The sequence below is a fragment of the Castanea sativa genome, chromosome 5, assembly GCF_040712315.1.
Source record: "Castanea sativa cultivar Marrone di Chiusa Pesio chromosome 5, ASM4071231v1".
NCBI classification, from domain to species: domain Eukaryota; kingdom Viridiplantae; phylum Streptophyta; class Magnoliopsida; order Fagales; family Fagaceae; genus Castanea; species Castanea sativa.
Genome location: NC_134017.1, coordinates 68,361,610 through 68,384,269, shown reverse-complemented (window position 1 = coordinate 68,384,269; position 22,660 = coordinate 68,361,610). Strand labels below are relative to the sequence as shown.

The 22,660-nt window shown below is 36.6% G+C and overlaps 1 protein-coding gene across 1 annotated transcript; it reads right to left on the bottom strand.

Annotated features, from left to right (window-relative positions):
* Window positions 1-138: 138 nt before the first annotated feature.
* LOC142637087 (transcription factor CPC-like) lies at window positions 139-1,029 on the bottom strand. Its single transcript, XM_075811375.1, has 3 exons — window positions 873-1,029; window positions 665-755; window positions 139-474 (listed from the first exon to the last, which is right to left on the bottom strand). The coding sequence occupies exons 1-3, from the start codon at window positions 919-921 to the stop codon at window positions 381-383; spliced, it is 234 nt and encodes a 77-aa protein (XP_075667490.1). The 5' UTR covers window positions 922-1,029; the 3' UTR covers window positions 139-380.
* Between the last annotated feature and the right edge of the window lie 21,631 nt (window positions 1,030-22,660).

The window sequence follows — 22,660 nt, the reverse complement described above, 5'->3', positions numbered from 1 at the left end:
GTTTTCAATAAAGACATCTAATCTAATAGATTATTTGAGTTGTAACATAATTGGTTAAAACAAAATTCTTCCAAAGATTAATTTGAAAGAAAATAAGAACAATTCATTATATAAATACTATTTGCCAAAAAAAAAAAAGAAGAAGAAGAGAAAGTTGATTCTTATTACATGCCAAGCACTTCGCAATTTGCAGAAACATTCACCATGCATCGTTGCTTTACTGATTACACTAGCTAATATAATTACATAAATCAATAATATCATAGAAAGCAACTAACATATAATAACGATTGTTATACTTATACCCCACACCTTGACATCATTTACAATAAACAATCAAAGCCAAAATCAACCATAGCAGCATTTAAATTATTTTTCAGTCATCTTTCACTTGAAGATGAATGCTTTGTAGTCCAATACTTCTCAATTTCTTCTGCTGTTCTTCCAGGAATCCTCCCAGCAATTAAAGACCACCTGGTAGAAAAAAATAGGTAAATAATTAAATTCATCATTTCCTGACCGTTTAAGCTTATAGGTCAAGTAGTAAATGATCACCACCTAGCACTTATTGCCACACCCAAAAAGAACAAAACACACACATAATTGAGACTAAAACAGCCTAATTGTGTATATATAGTGGCAAGAATGACAATAAAAAACGAACCTTTCTCCAACCAATCTAAACATCTTAGCAATAAGTGAGACTTCGTCTTCAGAGAATTCCAGCTTGGAATCCTGTTCCTGTTTATTTTCCTCTGAAAAACAGAAGAAGAAGAAGAAGAAAAAGAACAAACCCATGTCACTAAATTGAAAAACAAGCAATAGTCTTGATTGAAATAAGACTAGAAGTGACCAAATTTCAAATGGGGTACCTTTGGTTTCTTCAATATTGTCATTAGTGGTCTGAGTTAAGTCTCCCATTAGTCTCCACAAAGATGAGTCCAGCGGAAGAAATTCATTATGGGATGGAACATAAAATTATGGTATTTATAGTGATGATTGGTAGTTGAGAACATAAAGACTGGTAGTTATCAACTTTGATGGGTTGTTGAGGACATCAAACAGTCGGTTGAGTTGGCTTTATGTGACTAAATGAGAAAACACAAACCAATCTCGTGGATAGGCAAAATGATAAAAAAGTGTGTTTAATTTGGCCTTTATCTACCTTCTATAGTTCTATTGAAGATATGTATCCCTTTCTCTTTTGATTTTGTGAATTGCCAACTCATTCGGCCCTATCCTCAAACTGTACACAATACAGATACCCCACGGGAACAACGTATTATACTTGTCCACAATCTGTTCTGCCTTGATTAATTGACCTGAAATACAAATTTGGAATCTCCTTTCATTCATATAATTATACCTTGAAAAAGCAGGATTTAAAATAAACAAAAAACTATACATAATTAGTAAATAAGCTAATAAGGAGGACTTTTTTTGAAAAAACTAATCCAAACGTTTTGTATTTTTTAATCCTATGTGGGTTTTATTTTGATATGTGATAATAGAACTCGAGTTTCGCAGGTTAAATTTTTTAATAATAAAATGTCAATAAGAGACTATAGTAGTATTTGTTAATCCAATGATTTAATTAATTGGCAAATGGGAATTGGATCCAAACTATTTGTTTTTAATCCCATATAAGTTTTATTTATTTATTTTTAAATGATATATGATAATAGAATATATGTTTTGCATGTTATGACTTTTCAATTATACCATTGTGCATGATAATAGAACATATGTTTTGCATGTTAAGATTAATACAAATGTTTTTTTTATCCCATGTTTTATTTTGATATATGATAATAGAACTTTGTTTCGCATGTTAAACTTTTCAATAATAAGATGTGAATAAGAGACTACAGTAGTATTTATCAATCCAATAATTTAATTGGAAAATGGGAATTGCATCCAAACGATTTGTTTTTCAATCTCATATAAGCTTTTTTTTTTAATTTTTTTTTATAATTGATATATTATAATAGAACATATGTTTCACATTTTAAGACTTTTCAATTATATCACTGCTCATGGGGTTTAAATTTTCAAAAGAAAGCTTCACATATATATACATTTAGATTAATATAGAGTAGAATAAAAAATAAAAATAAAAGACTTTTCAATTATAAGATGGCAATAAGAGCCTATAGTAGTATTTATTAATTCAGTTATCTAATTGGCAATGAGAATTGTATGCTATTTATAACTTTTATAATTCATGATTAGGGGTGAGCAGGTATGTACATCTATGTGTACGAACATATAACTTGTTATAACCAAGTTCATTGCAATTCCATCTTTTAGTAATTAGTCATTAGTGATTAGTTTACAATACAGTCATGGTTGAGTGCCAATTTGCCATGTAATTATTTCTGTGTGAATCATTTGTACATATTTTGAATACAAGTAGGACAGAAAAAAAAAATTACTTTGAATATATTTGAATACGTAGAAAGTCTAAGCACATTTTGGAAAGGAGTTTTATATTTTGTGAACTTCTTATTTTCTATAAATTACTGTATTAATTTAGAAAATAGCACCATTAATTTTTCAGTAGTAATCTAGAGATAAATTATCTATCTGGCGAGTTGGCTACAAACTTGAAACTCTTCAAATCTTACCAACAAAAAAAACAAAACAAAAAATAATAATAAACGTGCAACTCTTAAGAAATATCTTTTTTATTGGTCCAAACTCCAAACATCAAAGTGTTTTTTCTATTTATTTTTTCGAGGAAAACTGCAACGGGTTTTAATCCTTATGAATGGTTCAATTGTTCTGACAAAAAATGTCGGATCCAGAAGCGTTTGGTAGGAGGCATGCATTTCCATTATCCATGTTCAAAAGATGTATGGTAGGTATGAAGGCATAACCATATGATGTATGCATATTAGTAGATGCATATTATATTTTAAACCTCTTATAATCTAAAATAGGATTGATGTATTAAATTATTGACTAAAAATCATAAATTACACATTCTAGCTTTATATAGAATTTAATTTTTGATTTATACAAACATAAATCTAGGTACCACCAAGTTTCAATGTCATGCTTCCCCTTTTAATTCCAATACATAATGATTAAAAAATTCATACAAATTACTTTCATGGTGGTTTCTCAAAGCCTATTTTATTTGCTAGTACTGTTTGAACACTCTTAGAATATTGTTAAGAGTATAAGTGTCATGACCCAAATTCATGGAACATGAATTTAGATGCATGGCTAACTTGTTGATCTTACATAACTCAATAAATATAATTAATTTCAAATTTATTCAAAACTCCAAATAAAAATGATCTTAATAAACCTAATACAATATCTAAAATCCACAATTTAGAAATAATCTCCATTTCAAATTTATTCAAAACTCCAAATAAAAATGATCTTAATAAACCTAATACAATATCTAAAATCCACAATTTAGAAATAATCTCCAAATACGGTAAAATCTAAAGCGAAATAGAAATAACTAAAAATCCTTTAAGGTTTCAAGCATTATTGTCATCGCCTAAAAACTCCCATGCTCTACCTTGTACCTTACGAAGTGATTCAAAATTCTTTTTCCCAACTAAACTTTAATCTAAAAATTGTAATTAATAGGGTGAGTCACATATCTTGTAAACAATTATATACGATACACAACAGAATAGAGTTAAGCAAAGTATGAGTATTTTGATTTTTCACAAACTCATTCAATGATATCAAATATAATTATTCCAAAACATATAATAAATCACTTAATACATATGTAATCACATCTTAAAATTATTCGAAAATACATACATATAATTGATTAAAGCACAATGTCACATATATACATATCACATATTCTCACATACAATCCTGTGAGCGGATACCAACATTTAATCCCTGCTGGTGAGGGATCAACACTTATTCTCACATATAACCCTGTGAGTGGGCTTACACATATACCTTATCAATTCTAAAAAAAAACTTATTTTGAGTCACATATTACAAAAGCAAAGTTTATACAACATAAAATAATTTTCTTAATATTAACAATTATTCCAACAATACAGTTATATCGAATATCACAATACATTTCTAAGAAAAAAAGAAAGAAAGAATATCACAATATCAAATTGAAACATAAATCAAAGGATGCTTGACTCTCTTAGGGAATGAATAAGAAATGAAGAGTTTATATAAATATTTTTACAATTCTTGAGTAAGTTTGAAAAATCAATTTGCTAAAAGAAACGTTTTAAATTCCATTTGGAAAAATAGGAATATGACTTTGAAAGTCACTTGGTTTTTAAACAAACTTAAAGATCAAGAATCTTTTTAGAAAACTTACATTGAAACACAACTCTTTTATGAAAATAGTTTAGTTTAGAACTCATCTTTTAAATGAGGTTTAGACATTCAAAACGTTATTTAGAATTCAAAGTTTCTCTTTAAAACATCATATAAAAATCAAAGTTTCTCTTTCAATGATGTAGAAATGCTTTTGATAAACTTTAGAAAATATAAGTTTGAAATACATAACTTATAACTTCTAAGAACCTAATGGACAAAAACTTGTGCATATTATGCATAATTACTTACAGCACTTGAATCACTCTGAAATTCCAGCCGAAACACCCTCCAAATAGTCTCAAAATACTCTTAAATAGGACCTATATTCAATCATGGAAATTACTTAATATTCTCCACAAAAATATAAAGCTTCTTGAATTATAAAAACTAACTCACTAAGATTATATCTTGCTAAACTAATAACACTTTTAACAATAAATTAAAGTTTCTCTAACCAATGATATTCTAACCAATAATATTTCCTTGCATTAATCAAAACTCATATTGTCATGAAGAAGGCAGTAGCCAAAATATCATTGACCTAGGATTTAATATAAAACCCCAAACAAAACGTTAAACCATCCCAACGTATATAACTAAAGAAAATGTTAATCCAACCTAATATATATAATCAAAGAAAACGTGGCAAATCTAATAGGTCTTAATATATACATATTTGAAAGGAAATTTGATGGCAAAAATCACTTGCTCTAGGGATGCACAGGGGGCAACGTGCAAGCCATATACAGAGAGGCCATTTATGTTTCCTTGCATTGGGTCAAATCTCATATTATTATTAGAGAAGCAGTAGCCGAAATACCCTAGACCTTAAGTTAATAATCCCATTGAAAATGTAAGGATACAGGGCCACCTTTAGGATTTAAGGTTATAATCATGGAATCTATATTCAAATGAAATCTGTAAGCAATTTAATGAAATCGTGTACTCACTTTTAGGAATTAATCTAATATATATAATCCTTTGTTAGACCCAAGGTCCTCAATTTCAACGGGTAATCAAAATAAAACACAAAATTACCATAACTTAAGAGTATTACAATCGGATCTTTCCATGAATAACACTCATATATATATATATATATATATATAACCATATTTCCATTGTAATCGATTAGTCAAAATAGTAGACATAATTGAATCTTACCACGCTGCCAAAATCGTAATTATATCTCAAAATTTATAAACAGTATAGTAATATTGAGATGGGGTTCTCACCTTGATTTCGTAGCCAAACCTTATGCCCCTAAACAATTTTGCCTCTTCAATTGTATGTGTTCTAACTTCTAAACTCCAAGGGAAAAACACACTTCCTACCATTCTTAGTGATGAAACCCTACTTATGAAAACCCTAATTTATCTTTTCCTTTACCTTATATTCAACACGTCAAAGATGTAGGCTTGGTGGGGTAGTGGGTTGGAGCTTAAAACTCACTTCAAGCTTATCTCTTAAGTCTCCAAGAAGCCCATAAAACATCTTCCTTATTTATTTATTTATTTATTATTTTAATTTCCGCACTAATTGTATACACTAAAACTTTAATTTTCTCACTTATTTGTAGCACCATAAAATTGTCTACTCCCATCTTATTGTGCACACAGGTATAGTACCTCAACTCTATATTGAAAAATGACAAGGTACGGTGATAATCATTAAAAAAAAAAAAAAATTGGGGTATTACAATAAGCCCAATGGACTTATGCCCATAATTATAGGTTACTTGTATATCACATCTTATCTACCTATATAAGGCAGACTCTTGTACTTTATTATATACAGTTTAATATATAGTATTTTAGACTTTCACATTATATCAGAGTAAGAGGTCATGGATTTAATCCTTTGTCATCATCTCACATCTCATTTAAATTTTCACGTGTTAGGCCCTTACTCAATGACAGCTAAAGTGGTTCACACTTGAAGGGTGAGTGTTAGATTAAATGAAAAATTCAACAACTCCTAAAAGTTTAAGCTTTTGGGAGAATTAGTAATTTAACAAATACAAACCAGTTTTATGATTAGAAGTAACTTGAGATCAATTATTCAAATTCGAGAAAGAGAATATGGGTTCATAGTGCCTAATTCTTCTTATATAATTCCAAATATCGAACAAGGAGATATGAGGCTAAAATCTTCATTTTTTATAGATAAAATTAAATAATCTCGTTAGACAGTTGTTAGTGGCATCTTTTTGTAAATTTTATGTAAGAATAAAAATCTGCCATTAGCTAGGATAAATAAAAATCTCCCACAAGATAGAGCAAACAAGAGAATTGTCACTTTATCTAGATATTAGGACTCGTTCAATTAGAATTTGTGGCATGGAAGGGGCATTCCACACCCAAAACCTGAACTACAACAAAAGGGGGAAAGCTCCATCGCCAGTCGAGTGGACAAACCTACCCCGGGTTGAAGTAGAGGATTCAACTCAGTTCAATTGACTTTGCTTGAGAGACCTCGGCTGCATGATCCGATGTGTTGAACTACTAAACTGAAAAGTGATCCTATTCCTCACTTGACTTCCACCCACCGAGCTAGGATGACACCTAATACATACGTGTAATCGGTTCCATCTATTTCTTTATCTCCCCATGAATTGTATATTTGTAACAAAAGGGACATAATTTTCTCAATTCCAATTGACCAGGCGTATTGTGTCGATTCTATGATTAAGAAATTTTATGTACAAATTTCCATGAAATCTTAGTGAAATATAGCTAAGGACAATAAAATAGTGTGCTTTGCTCAGTTCCTTGTGTAAATAATAAATATTTTTAAAATTTACATAAAACATAACCAAATAGTGAGGCAAAAATATACAATCTCTCTTAAACGCATCAAGATTTATTCCTCTTCAATAACCCCTAACAAAAATAATAATAAAAACTTTACAATTCAAAGTATTCTCTTGTCATATCATCATTCTTGTTCATTAAATACATTTGATGTGAGTCGTTTAACAACAATACAAGAAAACAAGAGTCAAGTCTGATGATGCTGAAAAAATCACCAATAAGCTGCAAGCACTCCCCAAACCAAAACAACACCTGCAAAAAGAAAATAAAGGACCTAAAAGAGAGCACCGGTGTGGTGCCGGCCAAAAACCCTCCGAATGTCAAGTTAGAGTCTGTTTTTTTACAACCTTAGAGTGCTAGAGTCGAGTTAATTATGCATACCTTGCTTTGTGAGGTTTTTGGGGTATTTATAGTAGCGTAGGGCCTAAATTCACGTCTTGGTCAAGAAGTTCTTTCCTTCTAGGAGAGTGACTCGTGGATTTTGCGTATCTCTTAGAATTCTTTTCCATATAGGAGTCTTTTATTACGATCAAACGTGTAATGCAAGAACATCCTGTGTTCACGCTTGTGTGGAGATAAAGCAAAGCCATATCAAACATATCGCGTGATGTATGTTAATTTGAATTAGGAGTCTATGACACCTAATCAATACCCGGCGGATATCTAATGTCGACACCGTCCAATATGTGTCCTTGTAATATCAATCCATCATCTAACCTCATGTCAACATCACTCCGTCGTGCTTTGTGAAGAGAAATCCGTCTTTTACTTTTATCATCTTCAGTTGCCTCCTCACTCCTTGAATCCGTTGCTTCAGACTGGACGGACTCATGGAGTGGCAGTCTTCATCATGGCCATCTATTGAAACTTGACGGGCTAAGCTTATTGATGATGAAAGACACGTGGGATTTATTTATGACGAAGGACACGTGGCCTTCATTGATTAGCTGTTCCCTCGAAGCAAGGCGTCCCTTCGTATTCTGTGCCCTTCGTTCTATAAAAGCCTGCCTTTTCTTCCTTCATTCACACCTTCTCATAAAAAATTTGCAATCAGAGCGCCTCCATCATTTATATCGCGCGTTCGTACCGTCCTGCTACTTCATCCGTCATATAGTACTGTTCGGCCTCAATCCGGTATGTGCTATAAATCCTCTTTATTATTATTATTATTATTATTATTATTATTATTATTATTATTATTATTATTATTATTATTATTTTTGCACTTTCTGTAAATCCGTCAGTGTCTTAGGTTTTACCGTCATATATGTAAGTCATGTCTAGTGCGTTAAGTAACCAATCGTTTGTCCGCGACGGAGTGGGCTACGATGAGGGATTCCCGTCAGGTCAAAGAGATCATAACACTTCCAGTGAAGAAAGGAATCCGTCCTCTACCTCTTCTTCCCTAGATGACAAAGGCTTGGAGTCAGATAGTTTCGAGTCTTCAAGCGATAACTTAGACGGTGTCGATCCACCAGTTCAATCGGTGATCGGTCCGAATGGTCTTAGGGAGTTCGTCATGCTACCCCTATGGACGGTCAACGATTTTAGGTCCACAATCACAGAATCCCATTTCAAAACACTTAGGGCCAAGTATCAAATTCCTGACAACGTTCATCTCCGTCTCCCCCACAAATTTGAGAAATGTTACTACAGGGGGGTCGACGGTGTTGGGATCTATGAGCAAGCACTGAAGGCAGGGCTCAAATTCCCTCAAAGTTCTCTCCACCGTCGACTGCTTCAATATCTTGGCCTATCCATCACACAGATCTCCCCAAATGCCTGAAGGGTTTTCATAGGCGTGGAGGTCCTGTACGGGGCCATGTCCAAAGGTGCACGAAGGTTGACGGTTGAAGAGTTTTTCCACTGTTACCGTCCAATGGAGATCGTAAAGTCAAAAGGAATGTACAGTTTTGTAGCTAGGGGCCCGTTGTTGAGGCTTGTCTGTGATACACCCGACTCCAATAGGGACTGGAAGAGTAGGTATTTTTTCTTGGAAGGGGATGAATGGATGTGTCGTCTAGGGGATGACACATTTATGCCCGTCGACACCACATAGGGCATAATGCCTCCATCGAGTATGCAATTGCTTTTAGCTCCCGTCTACTAAAACATTTGATTTTGTTTCTAAGTTAGTCTAACCGTCTTTTTGTAGCTCGGGACCGTCCACAAGTTACTTTAGAGGAGTGGAGCTTCCTGGAGAGGATTTTCAACAAGACGAAGCTTGAAGAGAGGACGTGGGCACAACTAGTCACCCTCGACACACTCCAGTGGTATTGTGACGGCCCCGAACCCACTTCTGCCGCCCGTCATTACGACAACAGAGTTCGCAAACGTAAACCCGTCATAAACACTTTCGTCTTTTTTACTCATGCTTTTCTAACACTGCATATCTATCTTTGATTTGCAGAAATGGACGCTGCCAAGAGAAGAGCCTTCATCAAGCAACAAGCAGCGAAGAAGAAACAAGAGGTCGGTCAAGCTAAGGGGACGGTTCCATCCGTTCCGTCAAAACGGAATCAACCGGAGAAGATGGACCGTCTGCCGAAGAAGCAGAAGACCACCCCAGAGCCCATCGTAGCGCTGGAGGCCGAGACCAAGAAGACCGTCAAGCATGGAAAGGGTAAAGGTTTAATGACGGGTCTAGTTCATACTAGTGAGAAACCACCCATTCTCCTTCGAGAATACTCTGGATATGCCCTGGAAAAACTCTCGTCCATCATGACGGCTGATGATTATGAGGACCTTGGCAACCATGCTACGGAGGCGATGGGAGAGACGGGCCTCTTCACTATTGCACAAGTACTTTTTAACCCGTCCTCAAGCTTGAAACTGTCCTTTATCATCCGTCGTTTACATAGTGTTGTATTTTGCTTTCAGGCCATGCTAATGATGAGGGGGCTGATGGGTCGTTGTCTTAATCATGAGACAACTATGGACCGTCTTAGGAAGAAGAATAAGGCGATGTAGGATGAGCTCCACGATCTAAAGACCTGGAAGATCAACATGGAGAGAAAGCTCAAATGCTCGGAGCAGGTTAGAGGTGAGCTGGAGAAGCATACGGAGCAGTTGACTCAAATCCTACAAGACAAGGAAAAGGAGATGATGGACGCCAAGACTTAACTCCGTGATGCAAAAGAAGTGGCGATCCAGGAGTATCGCGACTCCAACCTTCTTTTGGCAGAGCTTGGGAGCTCCTTTGCTGACGGATTTGACGACGCCCTCCGTCAGGTCAAGGCTTCGTATCCCGATCTGGACGTGTCCCATGTCTCCATCGACGCTCAAGGGCAAACATTAGCTCAATCCATCCATTTAGAGAGTATAGACGATGTGTTTGTTGTCACTGATCCTGCTCAAAAAGGCCAAACTCTCCCTCCAGATCAACCCGTCGACAACCAAAAAATTGAAAGTACTTCCCCCAAGCATCAGTAGCAGTTCTTTTTTTTTTTTTTTTAAATATCACAGTCAAAACTTTAATCGTTGTAATTTATTTTGTTGAACCGTCGTATTTTAATTGTGAACATTTTCCTCTTATGAGATTTAACTAGCTTATTCGCTTACTTTTTATCCGTCGTGTATTTTTAATTTATTGCTTCATATAATAGTCTAATCATGTCACAGGGGTCCGTCTAATTGTGAGTTGTATGCGATGAAGACATCTTTCATTTATGATGTCAGTCCGTCTCACAATTTGACTTGTATGTTTCTCCCTTTAGAGGTTGTTCCGTCCATTTTATGGACCGTCCACTATGTGGAATAATATAATAATCCTTGTAGGATGATCCGTCCACTGCGTGGACAATTCTCATCCACTTTGGATGATCCATCCACAATGTGGACGTAGTCGATATCCGTCCACTTTTGTGGACTTAGTAGAGATCCGTCCATTATGTGGACGATTAATTTTTATCCATTTTGGATGGTCCGTCCACTATGTGGACTTAGTAGGGGTTCGTCCACTATGTGGACTTAGTAGATTTTTATCCATTTTGGATGATCCGTCCACTATGTGGACTTAGTAGAGGTCCGTCCACTATATGGACTTAGTATGGATTTGTCCACTTTGTGGGCATAGTAGATTTTTATCCATTTTGGATAATCCGTCCACTATGTGGACTTAGTAGATTTTGAGCACAGTACATTTCATACGTTCTAAATAAAAACTCTTCTCATTATGACATACCGATATAAAAACTCTTCTCATTATGACATACCGGTAGACTATATTGTTCATGGAAAATAAAAAACTTTGGCTTTAATAAGTAAAAACTATGACAGTTTTTAAAAATAAACTGGAAACAAGGAGGTAGATGTTATCTATGCTCTTCGACTATTGGTAGTATTTCTTCAGGTGCTCTATGTTCCATGGATGGCTCAATTTTCTTCCATCTAATGTCTGCAAGTAGTACGTTCCCTTCCTATGCCATGAAATGATTCTGTATGGTCCTTCCCAGTTAGGACCCAGTTTTCCTTGGGAGGCATCCTTTGTAGCGCCGAGTACTTTTTATAAGACCAGATCTCTCACCTGGAAATCCCTGTGCTTAACCTTGGAGTTATAATGTTTTACCATCATGTCTTGGTATCGCGCTAGTCTTTGTGCAGTTGCTGCCTTGACTTCGTCTACAAGGTTGAGTTGTAAACGCAAAGTTTCGTCATTCTTGCTCCCATCATAACTTTCCACACGGTAGCTTGTTAATCCTACCTCTGCCGGTATGAGGGCCTCTGTACCGTACGCCAATCGAAACGGTGTCTCTCCTATCGGTGTTCTCGCTGTTGTCCTGTATGCACATAAAACACTTGGCAATTCGTTCGGCCATATGCCCTTTGCCCCCTCGAGCCGGGTCTTGATAATCTTCAACAAGGACCGGTTCGTGACTTCAACTTGTCCGTTGGCCTGCGGGTGGGCGGGCGATGAGTAGTGATTTTTTATTCCAAGTTGAGAACAAAAGTCTCTGAATGTGTCGTTGTCGAATTGTTTCCCGTTGTCTGAAACGAGCACCCTCGAAATTCCATATCTGCAAATAATACTTCTCCACACAAAACTACGGACGTTTTTCTCCGTGATAGTAGCCAGAGCCTCTGCTTCCACCCATTTGGTGAAGTAGTCAATACCAACCACCAAGAACTTTAGCCGCCTCACCCCTGTTGGAAATGGACCCATGATGTCTAACCCTCATTGTGCAAACGGCCATGGAGCCATCATAGGGGTAAGTTCTTCCGTTGGCTGCCTAATGAAATTTCCAAATCGTTGACACTTGTCGCAAGCTCTAACATATGTGTGGGCATCCTTTTGCATTGTTGGCCAGTAGTATCCTGCTCGGAGTAGCTTGTGTACTAGAGACCTTGATCTAAAATGGTTTCCATAAACTCCTTCATGGACCTCCCTCATCACGTAGTCTGCTTTTTCGCGGCCGAGGCATCTTAGATATGGTTGGGAGAATCCTCTTTTGTATAGGATGTCTTTGATCAGGACGAACTGGGCAGCCTTAACCTTCAACCTCCTTGCGTCTTCTTTGTTATCGAGCAGCTTACCTTCCTTGAGATAAGCCATAATAGGAGCCGTCCAACAATATTCACTGCTTACCTCTTGCATGCCAACGTCATCTAATAATGAATAAAGCTGGACGAAGGACAATACCTGTTCAGGGATGATCATGGGTTCAGTCGAAGCTGCCTTTGCGAGTCGGTCCGCTTCTTGGTTCTCCTCCCTTGGGATTTGAATCATCGTGAATTGGAGGTTATTCGTTCGACCCTTCATTTTCCCAAGGTACCTTTTCATCCTCTCGTTCTTGCAATCATAGCTCCCATTAATCTGACTGGCCACGATTTGAGAATCGGAGTAAACAACTGCCCTCTTAGCTCCTGCCACTATCGCAAGCTCTAGTCCCGCAACCAAGGCCTCGTATTCCGCTTCGTTGTTAGTAGTGGTGAAGTCCAGACGGATCATGCATTGAATCTTGTCTCCTTCTGGGGTGTGGAGCACGACACCAGCACCTCCCGCGTTCTTATTGGAAGATTCGTCTGTATGAATTCTCCATATAGGTGTCTCTTCTGCCCCCTACTCCTTTGCGGTAGTGAATTCGGCAACGAAGTTTGCCAATATCTGTCCCTTTACTGCCGTCCGTGGCTGATATTGGATATCGAATTCACTTAGCTCGATTTCCCATAACGCCATCCGTCCAGCAGCTTCGAGATTGCTCATTGCTTTCCGTAAGGGTTTATTTGTCAGGACATTTATGGTGTGCTCTTGAAAGTATGGCTTGAGCTTCCGAGTCGCGGTCACAAGAGAAAATGCAAGTTTTTCCATCTGAGGGTACCTCTTTTCTGCTCCTCTTAGGGCCTGGCTTATAAAGTACACGGGCTTTTGTACCTTCCCTTCTTCTCTAATGAGAGCTGCATTGACCGCGGTTGAGGAGACGGCAAGGTATATGAACAATTCTTCTCCCGGCATAGATGGGTTAAGTAATGGCGGAGCGGAGAGATATATCTTTAACTCTTCAAATGCCTTTTGGCATTCGTCCGTCCATTCGAATGGTCTCTTCAATGTTCAGAAGAATGGGAGGCATTTATCTGTCACTCTTGATACGAACCTGTTCAAGGCTGCTATCTTCCCGGTCAAGATTTGTACCTCCTTTACCGTCCTTGGAGGAGTCAGTTCCATAATTGCCTTTACTTTCTCTGGGTTGACTTCAATGCCCCTCTAGGATACCATAAATCCCAAGAATTTTCCTGCGGTTACTCCGAACGCGCATTTGTTCGGGTTCAGCTTCATTTTGTATGCCCGAAGAGTATTGAAAGTCTCCTGGAGGTCCCTCAGGTGATCAGACACCTTTACGCTTTTTACCAACATATCATCCACGTAAACCTACACGTTTCTACCAATTTGGTGCGCGAACATCTTGTTCATCAACCTCTGATATGTGGCTCCCGCGTTTTTAAGCCCAAAAGGCATTACCTTGTAGCAGAAAAGCCCCTGACTCGTTACAAATGAGGTTTTCTCTTGATCAGTCTTATCCAATTTGATTTGGTTGTAGCCGGAGAAAGCATCCATGAAGCTCAAAAGTTCATGTCTTGCGGTGGAGTCTACCAGGATGTCAATGCGTGGGAGTGGGTAACTATCCTTAGGGCAGGCCTTATTCAGATCCGTGAAGTCGACACACATTCTCCACTTCCCCTTGGCCTTCTTGACCATCACTACGTTCACCAACCAATCAGGGTAGTACACCTCGCGTATAAAGTCTGCTTTTTGTAGCTTCTGTACTTCTTCTGCTATGGCTCGATCTCGTTCGGGGGCGAACACTCGCTTCTTCTGTCGAACAGGAGAGAAAGAGGGTGACACGTTCAACTTGTGAACTATGACTGTTGGATCTATTCCTGGCATATCCTCATAACTCCATGGAAAAACATCTTGGTTTTCTTTGAGGAATAATGTGAGCGCTTGTCGGACTGTTTGGTTAACGAGGGTGCCGATTCTGGTTATTCGATCGGGCCTTGAATCATCCAGTTGTACTTCTTCCAACTCTTCCACTGGTTCTGCCATTGTTCTCTGCTCCTCGATGCTCATTGCTTGTAGGTGGTCATCCATTTCCATTATGGCGATGTAACATTCCCGTGCAGCCACCTGATTTCCCCACAGCTCTCCAACTCCGTATTCGGTGGGGAATTTGACCATTAAATGGTAGGTAGAGGTGACAGCCTTCCATGCATTGAGAGTGTGTCGTCCGAAGATGGCGTTATACGCTGAAGAGCAGTCAACCATAAGAAAAGCTACATCCTTGGTTATTTGCTATGGGTAATCTTCGACCGTCACAGACAACGTGACGATGCCTAAAGGATAAATCATTGTTCCTTCGAAGCCAACAAGAGGTGCCTTCGTTGGGATCAGTCATTCTTTAGCAATCCCCATTTGCTGGAATGCGAGGTAGTAGAGGATATCTGCTGAGCTTTCGTTGTATACCAAAACTCGATACATGTTGTAATCCCCTGCCCGTATGCTGACCACAAGCGCATCGTCATGTGGGTGGTGTAGGCGTCGTGCATCTTCTTCTGAAAACCCGATGCTGGGGCTATCTCGTCGTGCCACTTTTAATGAGAAGCCTGTAGACTGGATGCTTTGAACCATCCGCAAGTAGGTCTTTCTGGCCTTTTTGGATGACCCTGCAGAAGTAGTGCTCCCTACAATCATCCGTATATCCCCTACAGGTGGTCTGGGACGCTCGTTTTCCCGTCGGGGATTTTGTTCCTAGAGTTGATCCGTTCTCTCCTTCCTCACGAACCTTTGCAACCTTCCTTGCCTAATGAGGGCTTTAATTTGTTGCTTTAAATTATAGTAGTCCGTCGTATCGTGGCCATGATCGCCATGAAAACGGCAGTATCTGTCTCTTGGCCTCTTGTTCGGATCTCCCTTCAACTTGCCAGGAAATGTTAAGGTCCTTTCATCTTTGATCTGCATTAACACTTGGTCAATTGGGGCTGTGAGAGGGGTGAAGTTCGTAAACCTTCCCGTAGGTGGTTTGGGTCGCCGATCTTCCCGTCGTTCTCTGGTTCTTGCCATTTTTTGTCCTTTGTCCAGTTGTGTATCCTCCTGCCTTTCCCTCTTTCTGGGTTTGTCCTCTCGAGCTAGTAAGGCGTCCTTTGCGTTCATATACTTCGTTGCCCTGTAAAACGCTTCGGACATAGTCTTTGGGTCATTCTTGTACAAAGAAAACAGGAACTTACCCTTTCATAGCCCGTTTGTGAATGCTGCCACAAGTATTTTGTCATCTGCCTCATCTATCGAGAGGGCTTCCTTGTTAAAGCGGGCTATGTATGATCTCAAGGTCTCGTCTTCTCGCTGCCTTATGTTTAACAGACACACAGTAGACTTCTTATGCCGATGACTCCCAATAAAGCGTGATACAAATTGTGCGCCTAATTCCTTAAAGGTGCTGATGGAATTATGTATCAGCCTACTGTACTAGTCCCTTGCAGGCCCTTTCAATGTGGTGAGGAAAGCCCTACACATGATTTCATCCGGTACGCCTTGAAGATGCATCAAGGTCTTGAAAGATTCCAAATAATCCAACGGGTCCTTAGATCCGTCGTAATTCTCCACCTGAGGCATGCGAAACTTTGGAGGAAGAGAGCATGAATTCACGAGCGCGGTAAAAGGTGAATCTGTTCTATGGACTAGGTCGTTTAGGTCGCTAGAGATTCGTCCTCTAAGGGCGTTCATCATTACGTCCATACGTTCTCTCATCTCCTGCATCTCAGCTGCTATGTGAGTCGGTAAGGTGTCCGAGATGGATGACCGGTTGGTCTCTTGCCGCTCCGGTCTAGTCGGAGCGTTGCTACCCTTAGGCCCTTCCGCGTTCCTCTCCTCCGGACTAGCACCTTCTTGGTCTTCCTCCGGTGCACTTGGGTGTGCATTTCTCTGTCGTAGTTGTTCTTTTACATGATTTTGCTTGGTGAGGCGCTCAATCGCCGCCGCGAGCGTTTGGACTTGCCTCTCTAGAGTTGTGGCCACTGTTCGTTGCCTTGATTGTTGGTTGTTGCCATCGATCGGGTGAGTACCATGCAACTCTTTGTCTCAGGGATCGAGCACAAGCTAAATAAGCGTTAGATGTCTTCCCCACAGTCGGCATCAACTGATGATGCCGAAAAAATCATCAGTAAGCTGCAAGCACTCCCCAAACCAAAGCAACACCTGCAAAAAGAAAATAAAGGACCTAAAAGAGAGCACCAGTGTGGTGCAGGCCAAAAACCCTCCAAATGTCAAGTTAGAGACTGTTTTTTACAACCCTAGAGTGCCAGAGTCGAGTTAATTATGCGTACCTTGCTTTGTAAGGTTTTTGGGGTATTTATAGTAGCGTAGGGCCTAAATTCACGCCTTGGTCAAGAAGTTCTTTCCTTCTAGGAGAGTGACTCGTGGATTTTGCGTATCTCTTAGAATTCTTTTCCATATAGGAGTCTTTTATTACGATCAAACATGTAACGCAAGAACATCCTGTGTTCACGCTTGTGTGGAGATAAAACAAAGCCATATCAAACAGATCGCGTGATGTATGTTGATTTGAATTAGGAGTCTATGACACCTAATCAATACCCGACGGATATCTAATGTCGACACCGTCCAATATGTGTCCTTGTAATATCAATCCGTCGTCTAACCTCATGTCAACATCACTCCGTCGTGCTTTGTGAAGAGAAATCCGTCTTTTACTTTTATCCTCTTCAAAGTCCAATTTGCAAAGAGTAATAATACCGAAGAGCTGATCTAGAATCGATAAGGTAACCAGGTTTGCTTGAATCAAAATACCGTTGGAAATGGTTTAACTATTGTGGTTTCCAATTTTACTGTTTGAATTGACAATTCCTTGGTTTCTTCAAATTTTGACATTAATAATAATTCAAGCCTATTCCTCCACATCTTATAAAAATATCGTAAGTCCTAATTGTCTACAGAATCATAACCTAGAGCTCTAATACCAACACTGTCACGACCCAAATCCATGAAATATGAATTTAGATACATGACTAACTTACTAACCTTACCTAGCTCAATAAACATAATTTATTTAAACTTAGTTCAATAAAACTCCAAATAAATAATGCTTCTGATAAACCTCTTATAATAACTAAAATCCACAATTTATAATAATCTCCAAAATATTGTGAAGTCTAAGCAGAATAAAAAAAATAATAACTAATAATCTTTTCAAAACTTTACAAATTGAAAATAATCTTCATTATATAAAACGTGAACTACAAAACAAAGGTAACTAAAATTTTTATGAGTCTTCAAGTAACATTGAAGCCGCCTACAACTTCCACACTCTACCTTGCACCTCACAAAGTGATCCAAGGGTTTTATATTTCCAACTACACTTTAATTTGAAAATAGTGATTGATGGGGTGAGCCACACATCTAGTAAGTAATTATACAGAATACACAACGGAATAGGGTCAAGCAAAACACGAGTTTGATTTCATAATTTCACTCAAAATATCCAATATACTTTTCAAAACATGTAAAGAATCACTTAATACACATATAATCAAATCTTAAAGTCTTTTGGAAACACATACAAATAATTGATCAGAGCACAGTGTCACATATACACATCACACATTCTCACATACAATCCTGTGAGCGGATACCAACATCTAACCCCTGCTGGTGAGGGATCAACACATATTCTTACATACAATCCTGTGAGCGGATTTACACATATATCTGATCAATTCTAAAAACACTCATTTTGAGTCACATATCACAAACAATAAAGTTTATACAACATATAATAATTTTCTCAATATTAACAATTGTTCCAACAATAAAGACATATTGAATATCACAATATCAAATTGAAACATAAATCAAAAGATGCTTGACTCTCTTAGGGAACAAATAGGAACTGAAGAGTTTATATAAATATTTTTACAATTCTTGAGTAAGTTTGAAAATCCAGTTTGCTAAAAGGAACGTCTTAAATACCGTTTGAAAAACAAGAATATGACTTCGAAATCACTTGGTTTGAAACAAATTTAAAGAACAAGAATTTTTTTAGAAAACTTACTTTGAAACTCAATTATTTTCGGAAAATAGTTTAGTTTAAAATTAATCTTTTAAATGGGATTTGGACATTCAAAACGTTATTAAAATTCAAAATTTCTCTTAAAACATTATCTAAAAGCCAACTAAAATTTATCTTTCAATAGTGTAAAAATGCTTTTTGATAAACTTTTAAAACGTAAGCTAAAAAAATATAACTTTTGAAAACTTTTAACTTCTAAGAACCTAAAGAACAAAACTTGTGCATATTATGCATATTATGCATACTTACTTATAGCACTTGAATCACTTTGAAAGTCCAGTCGAAACAACCTCCAAAGAGCCTCAAAATACTCTTAAATAAGACCTATAATCAATCATGGAAATTACTTAATATCCTCCACAAAATATAAATTTTACTAAACTATAAAAACTGACTCACTAGTAAAATACTTTGCTGAACTAAATGATAGCACTAATGCAAAGTATCTCTACCCAAAAATGTGTTTTCCTTGAATTTATCAAAACGCAGAGGCAGCAGCTAATACTTTAGGGTTTAAGTTGATATACATAACCCCAAACAAGCCATATTATATATATATCCACCATAGAAAACTTTACAGTTATCCTAATATATATATATATATATATATATATATATATATATATATATATATATATAACCACACTGGCATAGCATAATCTCAAGGAAAGGTCCCAGAGGCAATGAAAACCATAGCCGCATTCTTTGACTTATATATCTATCATATATATTATATGTACTAAATAGCCGCATTCCTTGACTTCAATCTAGGATTATGGTGGCGTTTGGATTCCATTGAAGCTGCGTCTGCGTTTTCAGTTTTATTTTTATTTATTTATTTATTTATTTATTTTTTCTCTCCAGCCACAGTTGTTGACCCAATCTTCTGTGAACAGTGCATTCGTGCACTGTTCACGGACCCACAAATTTCACTTTTCAGCAACTTTTTCATTAAAAATGGGTCCCGCGGTACTATTCACACATTTTAAAATTATTTTGCTACAGTGTTTTCAGTTTTCAGTTTTCAGTTTTCAGCAATAAGTTCTATCCAAACAGACCCTATATATATTCAAATCCGAAGGTGGCTTAAACCAAAATCACATTCTCTTGCAATCCTTGGCTCAATCTAGGATTATATATATATATATATATATATATATATATATATATATATATATATATATATATATATATATATATCCTAATGAACAGTCTAACATCTAATGTGGATACCCAGCGGCAAATCTAAACATTAGAATATAAATTTTAGGATCAAAATCAAATTTCTAAATAACCTTATAAACTTTTAATTTTTTGTTTCTAATTGTGAGAAATCTTACCTTGAACAATCTGATTGTCTCTTCAATTGTATGTGCTCTAACTCCAAGGAAAACACCTCTTAGCCTCTTAGATAAAACCCTGACTATCTCTTCCTCTACCCTGTAGTTTGTATTATAAGATGTGGGCTTAGTGGGTAGTGGGCTGCAGTAATAATTAAAAGAAAACCTATAGCCCATTAATTATATTTTAAAGAAAACTCTTAAATAAAATTATGTGGGGTATTACAATAGTGGGCAGGGATGATAGAGGAGTTCTGATGTTTGCTTGGGCAGATCAACTTGGACCAGGTAGTCCTCTGGTGGGTGAAGCTAAAGCTGCACTTTGGGCCATTAAGAGAGCCATTGAAAATGAACTCTCTAAAATCATTGTGGAAGGCGATGCTTGGAATGTGATAGATCCTTTGTGTAATGTAGGAATGACACCTCACTGGAGTATTGCAGAGGTGATTGTAGATATTTTGGATTTTGTAAAGTGTTTTTATGCTATTTCATTTTCTTTTATGTACAGAGAAGGCAATGTTCCAGCCCATCTTTTAGCCTAATGGGCGGCTTTTGTTAATTGGGTAGGGTCGGTTCCCATCTCTAAGGTCCCTCTCATAGTTTTTGAGGCTGTGGAGAGAGATGGTTCTAGGCCCTCCCTTCTTTTGTACTCTGATATTCATAAATAAAATTTTTATTCAGCAAAAAAAAAAAAAAAGGCTCAAATGTGAACTAATTCATCAAATTCGATTTTTAAAATCATGGCTGTTACTTATGAAACAATATAAACTCTAAATTTATTCCATTATTATAAAAATTTTATTATTAATAATAATCATCTACCATATTCAATGGAAGATAATGAAACCTTTGTTGCCGTTAGAGCTTTAGTTTTTGCTAAAGATACTGGTGCCTCTTCTAATATTCTTGAAGGGGATTCAGAAGTAAACTTTAAAGTTTTTCTTTGTCACGATATTTCTCTTGCTTCTTTTGCTCAACTCATAGATAAGGCAAAATTTTTGTCGATTTCCTTTGTTGATGTCATGTTTTCTCATACCAAGAGACAAAGAAATTCGATTGCTTATAACCTTGTTAGACATGCTAAACATGTCAATGGTTTCTTGGTGTGGATGGATGATGTTTCTCCACATCTTTGTATTGTAATTGTAGCCGAGTTGGCTAAGTTTTCTTAATAAAGTTTGCACCATTCTTCTAAAAAAAATTAAAATCACCAACAATTCCATCAACTATCTCTTTTTAGTTGCTTTTTTCAATAACATTTTCGGTATCATTCTTTTTTTTTTTCCTTATTCTTAACTGAATTAACAATTTTGAAATTCCCATAACTCCCCATTCCAAATAAAATACTTTAAAGATAATTCAATATTGGTAAATTATATTAAAAAAGACACACAAAACCTTAAATCTATGCCTATAACATTATCTTTTTCATCTTCACGATCTAGATTAATAAAAGAGGGGATTAATAATAAAGAGAGAAGGGTGGGAGGATAGGGTTTCAAAGGGTGTAATTGAGATAAAGAGATTGGGTGAGAGGTGGTGGTGTAGAGGAGTGAGAAGGATGAGGGGTTTTGCTATCCCGTACCTATAATTCTAATAACTAACTATGACCAGCATCATTTTATCTATGATCTTTATTCTTATTGCTCATATTAATGTTGTTCTTGCTGCAATTATTGATCTATGCACTTGGTTAGTTTCATCTTTCTTATATTGGGTAAAGATAAATTTACACAATTTGAGATTTTCAAAGGTCATATAAGTGATTGTGAAAACTTTTGGAATATGTTAAAAGAAATAGGGTCTTATTGCAAAATTGTTTGTTGATCTTATTAAAATTAATGAGAATAATGAGAATTAGTGGAGTACATAAATAATTTTACAAAAAAGCATAAGTCATCCACTTACACATGAAGCATGACTCACCTACTTATAAGTACATTTCTTCTACCAATTCTTTGGTTTTAGCAGAATTTGATCTATTAATATCTTTGAATAAGAAAGTTTGCCAATTTTCACACTCACAATTCTAAATTAAGTTACACAAAAAAAAATGTAAGATAATAGTATAATTAAAGATTTATTTGCGTAATGAGTTTCAATTAGCTTAATTAATAAACTTTTTTTGTTTTAGAATAAAAAATTCGAAACCCATTCACACACAAAAAAAAAAAAAAAAAAAAACTAAAAAGAAAAAGCAATGCAGACGGTATATACAGTAGGTCAGTAGCATTAAGAACTTGAGTTTGAGTATAAATCTCCCCAAAGCGCACCGTTTTGGTCAGTGATAGAGGAAAAAAAAGGTTGCATAGCTGCTTTGCGTTTCAAGTTTCAAAACGACGTCGCTTGCTTCTGTTTCCTTCAACCCCTTCGTTCCTGAGCGCCATAAAAGCTTCCCAATACCTTCATTCATTCACCATTCTCTCTGCTACTGGTACGTATTCAATTTTCCCTCACTCAATTAAATTTTTTTTTTTTAAATTTTAAATTTAGGGTTCTGAAGCTTGAATTCATTGCATTCAAATCAGTTTCTTAATTTAATCTCACATTGTGTGTGTGTGTGTGTATTTTTTTATTTGAATAATTTTTTTTTATAGGACAA